At 43.6% G+C, this 12,905-nt stretch overlaps 1 protein-coding gene across 1 annotated transcript in view; it reads left to right on the plus strand.

Moving 5' to 3' along the window:
- LOC106590690 (uncharacterized) overlaps positions 1–12,905 on the plus strand; it is a 43,970-nt gene that overhangs the window by 5,346 nt on the left and 25,719 nt on the right. The window contains exon 5 of the mRNA XM_045710746.2: positions 9,883–9,964. Within this exon, the coding sequence (XP_045566702.1) occupies positions 9,883–9,964 (82 nt within the window). The remainder of the gene's footprint in view (positions 1–9,882; positions 9,965–12,905) is intronic.

Consider the following 12,905-nt stretch of genomic DNA (forward strand, 5'->3'; position numbering starts at 1 on the left):
GGCTATATACAGGGAGTACCAGGTAATAACATGGCTATATACAGGAAGTACCAGGTAATAACATGGCTATATACAGGGAGTACTAGGTAATAACATGGCTATATACAGGAAGTACCAGGAAGTAACATGGCTATATACAGGGAGTACCAGGTAATAACATGGCTATATACAGGGAGTACCAGGTAATAACATGGCTATATACAGGGAGTACCAGGTAATAACATGGCTATATACAGGGAGTACTAGGTAATAACATGGCTATATACAGGGAGTACCAGGTAATAACATGGCTATATACAGGGAGTACCAGGTAATAACATGGCTATATACAGGAAGTACTAGGTAATAACATGGCTATATACAGGGAGTACCAGGTAATAACATGGCTATATACAGGAAGTACCAGGAAGTAACATGGCTATATACAGGAAGTACCAGGAAGTAACATGGCTATATACAGGGAGTACCAGGTAATAACATGGCTATATACAGGAAGTACCAGGTAATAACATGGCTATATACAGGGAGTACCAGGTAATAACATGGCTATATACAGGGAGTACCAGGTAATAACATGGCTATATACAGGGAGTACCAGGTAATAACATGGCTATATACAGGGAGTACCAGGTAATAACATGGCTATATACAGGGAGTACCAGGTAATAACATGGCTATATACAGGGAGTACCAGGTAATAACATGGCTATATACAGGGAGTACCAGGTAATAACATGGCTATATACAGGGAGTACCAGGTAATAACATGGCTATATACAGGAAGGAGTACCAGGTAATAACATGGCTATATACAGGGAGTACCAGGTAATAACATGGCTATATACAGGGAGTACCAGGTAATAACATGGCTATATACAGGGAGTACCAGTACTGAGTCAATGTGCAGGAGTACCAGGTAGTTGAGATAACTGAGGTAATATGCACAGTAGGTAGATGAGGTAATATGCACACTAGGTAGATGAGGTAATATGCACATGTAGGTTGGGGTAAAGTGACTTGTCAATCAGGATAGATAAATAACAGAGTAACAGCAGTGTATGTGAACAGTGTGAAAGTGGGTCGACCGGTGTGTGTGTGGGTTGCATCTAAATCCATGTGTGTGTGTTTTGTATGTGTGAGCGTATACAGTGTGTATGTGTTTGTGTGCATGCGTGTAAGTGTGTATGTGTGTATTGGATTGTCAGTGTAGTATGGGTGTGGGTAGAGTCCAGTCAGTGTGTGGGTAGAGTCCAGTCAGTGTGGGTAGAGTCCAGTCAGTGGGGGTAGAGTCCAGTCAGTGTGTGGGTAGAGTCCAGTCAGTGTGGGTAGAGTCCAGTCAGTGTGAGGGTAGAGTCCAGTCAGTGTGGGTAGAGTCCAGTCAGTGTGGGTAGAGTCCAGTCAGTGTGGGGGTAGAGTCCAGTCAGTGTGGGGGTAGAGTCCAGTGAGTGTGGGTAGAGTCCAGTCAGTGTGGGTAGAGTCCAGTCAGTGTGGAGGGGTAGAGTCCAGTCAAGTGTGGGGTAGAGTCCAGTCAGTGTGGGTAGAGTCCAGTCGAGTGTGGGGGTAGAGTCCAGTCAGTGTGGGTAGAGTCCAGTCAGTGTGGGTAGAGTCCAGTCAGTGTGGGTAGAGTCCAGTCAGTGTGGGTAGAGTCCAGTCAGTGTGGTGGCCGCAGGGGGTAGAGTCCAGTCAGTGTGGGGTAGAGTCCAGTCAGTGTGGGTGGCCGCAGGGGGGTAGAGTCCAGTCAGTGTGGGTAGAGTCCAGTCAGTGTGGGTAGAGTCCAGTCAGTGTGTGGGTAGAGTCCAGTCAGTGTGGGGTAGAGTCCAGTCAGTGTGTGGGTAGAGTCCAGTCAGTGTGGGTAGAGTCCAGTCAGTGTGTGGGTAGAGTCCAGTCAGTGTGGGTAGAGTCCAGTCAGTGTGGGTAGAGTCCAGTCGAGTGTGAGGGTAGAGTCCAGTCAGTGTGGGTAGAGTCCAGTCAGTGGGGGTAGAGTCCAGTCAGTGGGGTAGAGTCCAGTCAGTGTGGGGTAGAGTCCAGTCAGTGTGGGTAGAGTCCAGTCAGTGGGGTAGAGTCCAGTCAGTGTGGGTAGAGTCCAGTCAGTGGGGGTAGAGTCCAGTCAGTGGGGGGCCGCAGGGGGGTAGAGTCCGCGGGGGGAGTCCAGTCGGGGGTAGAGTCCAGTCGGGGGGAGTCCGCGTGGGGTAGAGTCCAGTCAGTGTGGGTAGAGTCCAGTCAGTGGGGGTAGAGTCCAGTCAGTGGGGGTAGAGTCCAGTCAGTGGGGTGGCCGTCAGGGGGAGGTCCAGTCAGTGTGGGTAGAGTCCAGTCAGTGGGGGTAGAGTCCAGTCAGTGGGGGTAGAGTCCAGTCGGGGGGGAGCGTCGTGGGGTAGAGTCCAGTCAGTGTGGGGTAGAGCCCTCCAGTGAAAAACCACAGCATATGGTGTAGTAGTGTAGTGTACCCTATTAAACCCCTTTAACTCAGTGAAATACCACAGCATATGGTGTAGTAGTGTAGTGTACCCTATTAAACCCCTTTAACTCAGTGAAAAACCACAGCATATGGTGTAGTAGTGTAGTGTACCCTATTAAACCCCTTTAACTCAGTGAAATACCACATCATATGGTGTAGTAGTGTAGTGTACCCTATTAAACCCCTTTAACTCAGTGAAAAACCACAGCATATGGTGTAGTAGTGTAGTGTACCCTATTAAACCCCTTTAACTCAGTGAAATACCACAGCATATGGTGTAGTAGTGTAGTGTACCCTATTAAACCCCTTTAACTCAGTGAAAAACCACAGCATATGGTGTAGTAGTGTAGTGTACCCTATTAAACCCCTTTAACTCAGTGAAATACCACAGCATATGGTCTAGTAGTGTAGTGTACCCTATTAAACCCCTTTAACTCAGTGAAATACCACAGCATATGGTGTAGTAGTGTAGTGTACCCTATTAAACCCCTTTAACTCAGTGAAATACCACAGCATATGGTGTAGTAGTGTAGTGTACCCTATTAAACCCCTTTAACTCAGTGAAAAACCACAGCATATGGTGTAGTAGTGTAGTGTACCCTATTAAACCCCTTTAACTCAGTGAAATACCACAGCATATGGTCTAGTAGTGTAGTGTACCCTATTAAACCCCTTTAACTCAGTGAAATACCACAGCATATGGTGTAGTAGTGTAGTGTACCCTATTAAACCCCTTTAACTCAGTGAAAAACCACAGCATATGGTGTAGTAGTGTACCCTATTAAACCTTGGGATCTGGATAGGGTATGGTGAGAAGAATGAAGGGAGTCTGAAACCTTGAAGATTTAAAAAATAGTTTATCTGGTGTTTCTCTCTTCAATACAGTTTTCAGTTGTCTCTCTCTTATTAATCAACTGACTTGGCTACTCATTTAAAATTGTAAATAAACAAAAAATAAGTTGTAAAAAGGTATTAATTTTCATCTTATCTCATAGATACATTTTTATCATGTAATTCTCAACATATTATCCTTAAAACAGTTAGTTTTATGTTTCCATTTGTTTACACTGTGTGGACGTTCCTTGGTCCTGTCGCCATGACTACAACAGGCTAGCTTGACTGGAGCTAACTTTATCTGACGTTAGCTTCTATGCTAACAGACTTTTAAATTAAAACGTTGTTTAAAAAAAAATGACTATTATCAAATCAAATCAAATTTATTTATATAGCCCTTCTTACATCAGCTGATATCTCAAAGAGCTGTACAGAAACCCAGCCTAAAACCCCAAACAGCAAGCAATGCAGGTGTAGAAGCACGGTGGCTAGGAAAAAACTCCCTAGAAAGGCCAAAACCTAGGAAGAAACCTAGAGAGGAACCAGGCTATGAGGGGTGGCCAGTCCTCTTCTGGCTGTGCCGGGTGGAGATTATAACAGCACATGGGCTAGATGTTCAAATGTTCATAAATGACCAGCATTGTCAAATAATAATAATCATAGGAGTTGTCGAGGGTGCAACAAGTCAGTAACACAAGAGTAAGTGTCAGTTGGCTTTTTCATAGCCGATCTTTGAGAGTATCTCTACCGCTCCTGCTGTCTCTAGAGAGTTGAAAACAGCAGGTCTGGGACAGGTAGCACGTCCGGTGAATAGGTCAGGGTTCCAGCAGGTCTGGGACAGCAGGTCTGGGACAGGTAGCACGTCCGGTGAACAGGTCAGGGTTCCATAGCTGCAGGCAGAACAGTTGGAACTGGAGCAGCAGCACGGCCAGGTGAACTGGGGACAGCAAGGAGTCATCAAGCCAGGTAGTCCTGAGGCATGGTCCTAGGGCTCAGGTCCTCCGAGAGAAAGACAGAAAGAAAGAAAAAGTGAGAATTAGAGAGAGCATATTTAAATTCACACAGGACACCGGAAAAGACAAGAGAAATACTCCAGATGTAACAGACTGATCCTAGCCCCCCGACACATAAACTACTGCAGCATAAATACTGGGGCTGAGACAGGAGGGGTCAGGAGACACTGTGGCCCCATCCGATGATACCCCTGGACAGGGCCAAACAGGTAGGATATAACCCCACCCACTTTGCCAAAGCACAGCCTCCACACCACTAGAGGGATGTCTCCAACCACCAACATACCATCCCGGGACAAGGCCGAGTATAGCCCACAAAGATCTCCGCCACGGCACAGCCCAAGGGGGGGTGCCAACCCAGACAGGAAGACCACGTCAGTGACTCAACCCACTCAAGTGACGCACCCCTCCCAGGGACGGCATGGAAGAACACCAGTAAGCCAGTGACTCAGCCCCTGTAATAGGTTTTGAGGCAGAGAATCCCAGTGGAAAGAGGGGAACCGGCAAGGCAGAGACAGCAAGGGCGGTTCGTTGCTCCAGCCTTTCCGTTCACCTTCACACCCTTGGGCCAGACTACACTTATTCATAGGACCTACTGAAGAGATATGTCTTCAGTAAAGACTTAAAGGTTGAGACTGAGTCTGCGTCTCTCACATGGGTAGGCAGACTATTCCATAAAAATTGAGCTTTATAGGAGAAAGCCCTACCTCCAGCCGTTTGCTTAGAAATTCTAGGGACAATTAGGAGGCCCGCATCTTGTGACCGTAGCGTACGTGTAGGTATGTACGGCAGGACCAAATCGGAAAGATAGGTAGGAGCAAGCCCATGTAATGCTTTGTAGGTTAGCAGTAAAACCTTGAAATCAGCCCTTGCCTTATTATATCATTACACTCCACTTTTAACTTGGTGTTTCCTATCCTGTGCTTTATAACTCGTTCACCGTGTTGATAAGGTTTAAAATATGTTGTTTATCTGGTGCTAAATAACCAACATACCAAAAAATAATTTGTAAAAAGGTATTAATTTTCATCTTATCTCATAGATACATTTTTATCATGTAATTCTCAACATATTATCCTTAAAACAGTTAGTTTTATGTTTCCATTTGTTTACACTGTGTGGACGTTCCTTGGTCCTGTCGCCATGACTACAACAGGCTAGCTTGACTGGAGCTAACTTTATCTGACGTTAGCTTCTATGCTAACAGACTTTTAAATTAAAACGTCATTTAAAAAAAAATGTACTATTATATCATTACACTCCACTTTTAACTTGCCATCCTGTGCTTTATAACTCGTTCACCGTGACGATAAGGTTTAAAACATGTTGTTTATCTGGTGTTTCTCTCTTCAGTTGGCTCTCATTCAACCGACTCACTGACTAGGCAGGTTAGTGTGAGAGTGAGAGCGCGTGAAGCAACCACTAGAGCGGGCCGAAAACAAACGCATCACCCCTTGACTATAAATACTGTAAATGATTACAACATGCCAGAGATTAAGCTACCATATATTTTACATTCTCCCATATATAATTAAGCAATAAGACACGAGGGGCTGTGCTGTATGGCCAATATACCGCGGCTTCTTAAGCACGACGCATCGCGGAGTGCCTGGATACACACCTTAGCCGTGGTAATATCTACCACGAACCCCCGAGGTGCCTTATTGCTATTATAAACTGGTTACCACTGTAATTAGAGCAGTAAAAATAAAAGTTTTATCATACCCGTGGTATACGGTCTGATCTACCAATCAGCATTCAGGGCTGGAACCACCCAGTTTATAATGTGTGGTTGTTCATTTCTTTACTATCAAATAAGGAGAGACAAACTTATCACACAAGTCAGAGTTATACTTAAACTAAACCTTTATTCACTTATTAGTAAGGGAGCAGGTCAATACAACGCACACATATAAAGTGAATCGATTGAGCGCTCTACGATAATGATGCCTGTTCGACGATTCACGCTCAGACGATTCGTTTAGAGGTGAATCACCCTCAGACGATTCGTTTAGAGGTGAATCACGCTCAGATGATTCGTTTAGAGGTGAATCACCCCCAGATGATTCGTTGAGAGCCCCTGAGACAAAAGTACAAAGGTCTTTTATAGCTAAGATACACACCTTTCAACCTACATGACGAACAACAGATGTATGGAATGGGTCACAAGGTTAAGATCTGTATGAAAGATACCTATAATTCATAGCGGACAGTATCTGCTGTGTCAACAGTTTTCATTGTGTAGAGACCAGTGTCTGGTCCTCCAACTCCACACTGGAGCCATGTCTCCCTGGTGAATCAAATCAAATCAAATGTTATTGATCACATACACATGGTTAGCAGGTGTTAATGCGAGTGTAGCGAAATGCTTGTGCTTCTAGTTCAGACCGTGCAGTAATATCTAACAAGTAATCTAACAATTCCCTAACAACTACCTTATACACACACAAGTGTAAAGGAATGAATAAGAATATTTACATATAAATATATGAATGAGTGATGGCCGAATGGCATAGGCAAGATGCAGTAGATGGTATAGAGTACAGTATATACATATGAGATGAGTAATGTAGGGTATGTAAACATTATATAAAGTGGCATTGTTTAAAGTGGCTAGTGATACATTTATTACATCAATTTTCCAATTATTAAAGTGGCTGGAGTTGAGTCAGTATGTTGGCAGCAGCCTCTCAATGTTAGTGATGGCTGTTTAGCAGTCTGATGGCCTGGAGATAGAAGCTGTTTTTCAGTCTCTCGGTCCCAGCTTTGATGCACCTGTACTGACCTCGCCTTCTGGATGATAGCGGGGTGAACAGGCAGTGGCTCGGGTGGTTGTTGTCCTTGATGATCTTTTTGGCCTTCCTGTGACATCGGGTGGTGTAGGTGTCCTGGAGGGCAGGTAGTTTGCCCCCGGTGATTCGTTGTGCAGACCTCACTACCCTCTGGAGAGCCTTCCGGTTATGGGCAGAGCAGCTGCCGTACCAGGCGGTGATACAGTCCGACAGGATGCTCTCGAATGTGCATCTGTAAAAGTTTGTGAGGGTTTTTGGTGACAAGCCAAATTTCTTCAGCCTCCTGAGGTTGATAGAGGTGCTGTTGCTCCTTCTTCACCACGCTGTCTGTGTGGGTGGACCATTTCAGTTTGTCCGTGATGTGTACGCCGAGGAACTTAAAACTCACCACCTTCTCCACTACTGTCCCGTCGATGTGGATGGGGGGATGCTCCCTCTGCTGTTTCCTGAAGTCCACAATCATCTTCTTTGTTTTGTTGACATTGAGTGTTAAGTTATTTTCCTGACACCACACACCGAGGGCCCTCACCTCCTCCCTGTAGGCCGTCTCGTCGTTGTTGGTAATCAAGCCTACCACTGTAGTGTCGTCTGCAAACTTGATGATTGAGGTGGAGGCGTGCTGGGCCACTCAGTCATGGGTGAACAGGGAGTACAGGAGAGGGCTGAGAACGCACCCTTGTGGGGCCCCAGTGTTGAGGATCAGTGGGGTGGAGATGTTGTTTCCTACCTTCACCACCTGGGGGCGGCCCGTCAAAAAGTCCAGGACCCAGTTGCACAGGGCGGGGCCGAGACCCATTTGCATCATCATGGTACGATATAGAACTGGAATACTCTTTAGGATTTATCAGCCAAAGACATCGTAAATCTTTTTTCTTCAACTTTCTAGCAAATGCAGCTAGCTAATTTAGCCTACTCAAACACCCGGCTCAAACAGAGAGGGATGCTATGTTAGCTAGCTGGTAATGGCTATCCAACATTGGAACTCTTCCAAGTCAAGGTAAGCTTTTGGTTTTATTCATTTATTGCCAATGGGGACCACCAGTATAACTGCTAAAGTGCTTTCTGACTGTACACTGTACTGCATGATTGTAGCGGGTTTACTAACGCGTTACTTCTCGAAGCTATGTTGACTATGACGGTAGCTAGCTAATATGGTGACAACGATGTAGGCTGTGTGTGTAGCGGTTAACGGTTATGGTATGAAGGTTTGGCTTGAAAAGGTGTTTTCGCCTGGTCACAGACAGCTCTTGTGTTGTGCAATGATGTTCACAAGCATAGGGAAAAGGTGAGAGATAGATGCATAGATGCCAAAAGGAATTATACAATGAGCAAAGTGTTCATGCTGTTTGTATGTGGCTGCTATGAAAGTGATCATGCTGTTTGTACGTGGCTGCTATGAAAGTGAACTGTGTTTGAGTGGGATCAGGGGTGTATTCATTCCGCCGATTCTGTCGAAAAACATTTCTTAAACGGAAGCAAACGGAACCAAACGGGGATAAACATACCTGCATTTGTCCAATAGAAACTCTCGTTTGCGACTTGGATTAATGATTACACCCTAGATCAGATAGATGCAGGCCAGAGTGTGCAAGGCGCTATTGAATGTGTCACTGTCTGTCACTTTGATTACTAACATTTGTCTCTCGACCTGTGCACCTACATTGTAAGCTTTCATTCGTAGGCTAGGTTGTAGCAACCTCGTGATGGGTACAGGGACTATTTGAGTATCATGTAGCAGCCTAAACCTGTAGATGTTACATTGAACTGGGTGAATGGAATATGAATGACAGCCATCCAATATGCTGTGATAGAAACAAGGCCCTGCTCATTAAAAAATATATTAGTCCTCCCTTGTATTAAACGAACACCACTGGTTTCACTGGGGTAGAAACATTTGCCGACAGGCATGTAAAATCCCTCCTCTAGGACAGTAATAATATATTTTTTAGGGCTAGGGGGCAGTACTCGGAAATTCGGATGAATGACGTGCCCAAAGTAAACTGCCTGTTACCCAGAACCTAGGATATGCATATAATTGGTAGTATTGGATAGAAAACACTGTGAATGACAGTCATCCAATATGCTATAATAGAAATAAGGCCATGCTCATTAAAAAACATGATCGTCCTCCCTGATCTTAAATGGCACGGACCCGCCACTGGTCTACAGGTCAGTGTGTGGAGGCTAGCCAATCTAAAGGTGCGTGTGTATTGATTAATCACTTTACTGGGTTAATATGGCTAGCAGAGGACAGTGTCCATGGTATTATTCCAGTTGTCATGGTATTATTCCAGTTATCATGGTATTATTCCAGTTGTCATGGTATTATTCCAGTTATCATGGTATTATTCCAGTAACCATGGTATTATTCCAGTTATCATGGTATTATTCCAGTTGTCATGGTATTATTCCAGTTATCATGGTATTATTCCAGTAATCATGATATTATTACAGTAATCATGATATTATTCCAGTTATCATGATATTATTCCAGTTATCATGATATTATTCCAGTTGTCATGGTATTATTCCAGTAACCATGGTATTATTCCAGTAACCATGGTATTATTCCAGTTGTCATGGTATTATTCCAGTAACCATGGTATTATTCCAGTTATCATGGTATTATTCCAGTTGTCATGGTATTATTCCAGTAATCATGGTATTATTCCAGTTGTCATGGTATTATTCCAGTAACCATGGTACTGTTCTACTGCTAACATACCGTATCATGTCTGGTGGTTAGCAGTGAGACCATTACGAACTTTGTCATTTCTGTCCCCCTGAGGTCGGGAGAACGACGCGCTCAGAGAGGAGAAAGACCATCAGTGGTATCAATCTGGAAAAGATATCTACAGCATCTCAGGATGGTGAGTAACTACAGCGCTGTCCTAGTCATCATATCATGTGATTACGTTTCATCAGCAATGTACAAGATTATATATCGCGCGAAGGTCATATAGACCCCCACAACAGTCAACCTACTGTATCTACACTATATATACACAAAAGTATGTGGACACCCATTCAAATTAGTGGATTCGTCTTTTTCAGCTACACCCGTTGCTGACAGGTGTATAACATAGAGCACACAGCCATGCAATCTCCACAGACAAACATTGGCAGGAGAATGGCCTGTACTGAAGAGCTCAGACTTTCAACGTGGCACCGTCATAGGATGCCACCTTTCCAACAAGTCAGTTCGTAATTTCTGCCCTGCTAGAGCTGCTCCCCGGCTGTTATTGTGAAGTGGAAACGTCTAGGAGCAACAACGGCTCAGCCGCGAAGTGGTAGGCCACACAAGCTCACAGAACGGGACCGCCGAGTGCTGAAGCGCGTAGCGCATAAAAATCCTGTCCTCGGATATGCGGATTTTTAACAGGGTCGTTAGCAATTAATTTTTAAGTGAACGCCAAGAATGTGCAAAGCTGTCATCAAGGCAAAGGGTGGCTACTTTGAAGAATGTCAAATCTAAAATATATTTTGATTTGTTTAACACTTTTTTGGTTACTACATGATTCCATATGTGTTATTTCATAGTTTTGATGTCTTCACTATTATTCTACAATATAGAAAATAGTAAATAGTAAAAATAAAGAAAAACCCTTGAATGAGTAGGTGTGTCCAAACTTTTGACTGGTACAGTATGTATGTACAGTGCATTCGTAAAGTATTCAGACCCCTTAACCTTTTCCACATTTTGTTACGTTACTGCCTTATTTAAAAATAAATAATACCCCAAAAAATGTCTCATCAAGCTACATACATAATGACAAAGCAAAACGGCGGGTGTGCATGTACAAAGAAAATATGTGAAATATCACATTTATATAAGTATTCAGACCCTTTACTCAGTACTTTGTTGAAGCACCTTTTGCAGCGATTACAGCCTCGAGTCTTCTTGGGTATGACACTACAAGCTTGGCACACCTGTATTTGGGGAGTTTCTCCCATTCTTCTCTGTAGATCCTTAGCAGATGTTAATGTGAGTGTAGTGAAATGCTTGTGCTTCTAGTTCAGACCATGCAGTAATATCTAACAAGTAATCTAACAAATTCACAACAACTACCTTATACACACAAGTGTAAAGGAATGAATAAGAATATTTATATATAAATATATGGATGAGCAATGGCCGAATGGCATAGGCAAGATGCAGTAGATGGTATAGAGTACAGTATATACATATGATATGTGTAATGTAAGATATGTAAACATTATTAAAGTGGCATTGTTTAAAGTGGCTAGTGATACATTTATTAAGTCAATTTATTTAAGTGGCTAGAGATTTGAGTCTCTATGTGGGCAGCAGCCTCTCTGTGTCAGGAAGTCCAGGACCCAGCTGCAGAGGGCAGGGTTGAGACCCAGGACCTTAAGCTTGATGATGAGCTTGGAGGGTACTATGGTGTTGAATGCTGAGCTGTAGTCGATGAACAGCATTCTTACATACAGTTGAAGTCAGAAGTTTACATACACCTTAGCCAAATACATTTAAACTCACTTTTTCCCAATTCCTGACATTTAATCCTAGTAAAAATTCCCTGTCTTAGGTCAGTTAGGATCACCACTTTATTTTAGGAATGTGAAATGTCAGAATAATAGTAAAGAGAATAATTTATTCAGCTTTTATTTCTTTCATCACATTCCCAGTGGGTCAGAAGTTTACATACACTCAATTAGTATTTGGTAGCATTGCCTTTAAATTGTTTAACTTGGGTCAAAGGTTTCAGGTATCCTTCCACAAGCTTCCCACAATAAGTTGGGTGAATTTTGGCCCATTCCTCCTGACAGAGCTGGTGTAACTGAGTCAGGTTTGTAGGCCTCCTTGCTCGCACACGCTTTTTCAGTTCTGCCCACACATTTTCTATAGGATTGAGGTCAGGGCTTTGTGATGGCCACTCCAATACCTTGACTTTGTTGACCTTAAGCCATTTTGCTACAACTTTGGAAGTATGCTTGGGGTCATTGTCTATTTGGAAGACCCATTTGTGACCAAGCTTTAACTTCCTGACTGATGTCTTGAGATGTTGCTTCAATATATACAAATAATTTTCTTTCCTCATGATGCCATCTATTTTGTGAAGTGCACCAGTCCCTCCTGCAGCAAAGCACCCCCACCACATGATGCTGCCACCCCTGTGCTTCATGGTTGGGATGGTGTTCTTTGGCTTGCAAGCCTCCCCCTTTTTCCTCCAAACATAACGATGGTCATTATTGCCAAACAATTCTATTTTTGTTTCATCAGACCAGAGGACATTTCTCCAAAAAGTACGATCTTTGTCCCCATGTGCAGTTGCAAACCGTAGTCTGGCTTTTTAATGGCGGTTTTGGAGCAGTGGCTTCTTCCTTGCTGAGTGGCCTTTCAGGTTATGTCGGTATAGGACTTGTTTTACTGTGGATATAAATAATTCTGTACCTGTTTCCTCCAGCATCTTCACAAGGTCCTTTGCTGTTGTTCTGGGATTGATTTGCACTTTTTGCACCAAAGTACGTTTATCTCTAGGAGACAGAACGTCTCCTTCCTGAGTGGTATGACAGCTGCGTGGTCCCATGGTGTTTATACATGCGTACTATTGTTTGTACAGATGAACGTGGTACCTTCAGGCATTTGGAAATTGCTCCCTAGGATGAACCAGACTTGTGGAGGTCTACAATGTTTTTCTGAGGTCTTGGCTGATTTCTTTTGATTTTCCCATGATGTCAAGCAAAGACACACTGAGTTTGAAGGTAGGCCTTGAAATACATCCACAGGTACACCTCCAATTAACTCAAATGATGTCAATTAGCCTATCAGAAGCTTCTAAAGCCATG

The sequence above is a fragment of the Salmo salar genome, chromosome 29 (assembly GCF_965601325.2).
Source record: "Salmo salar chromosome 29, fSalSal1, whole genome shotgun sequence".
Taxonomy (NCBI): Eukaryota; Metazoa; Chordata; class Actinopteri; order Salmoniformes; family Salmonidae; genus Salmo; species Salmo salar.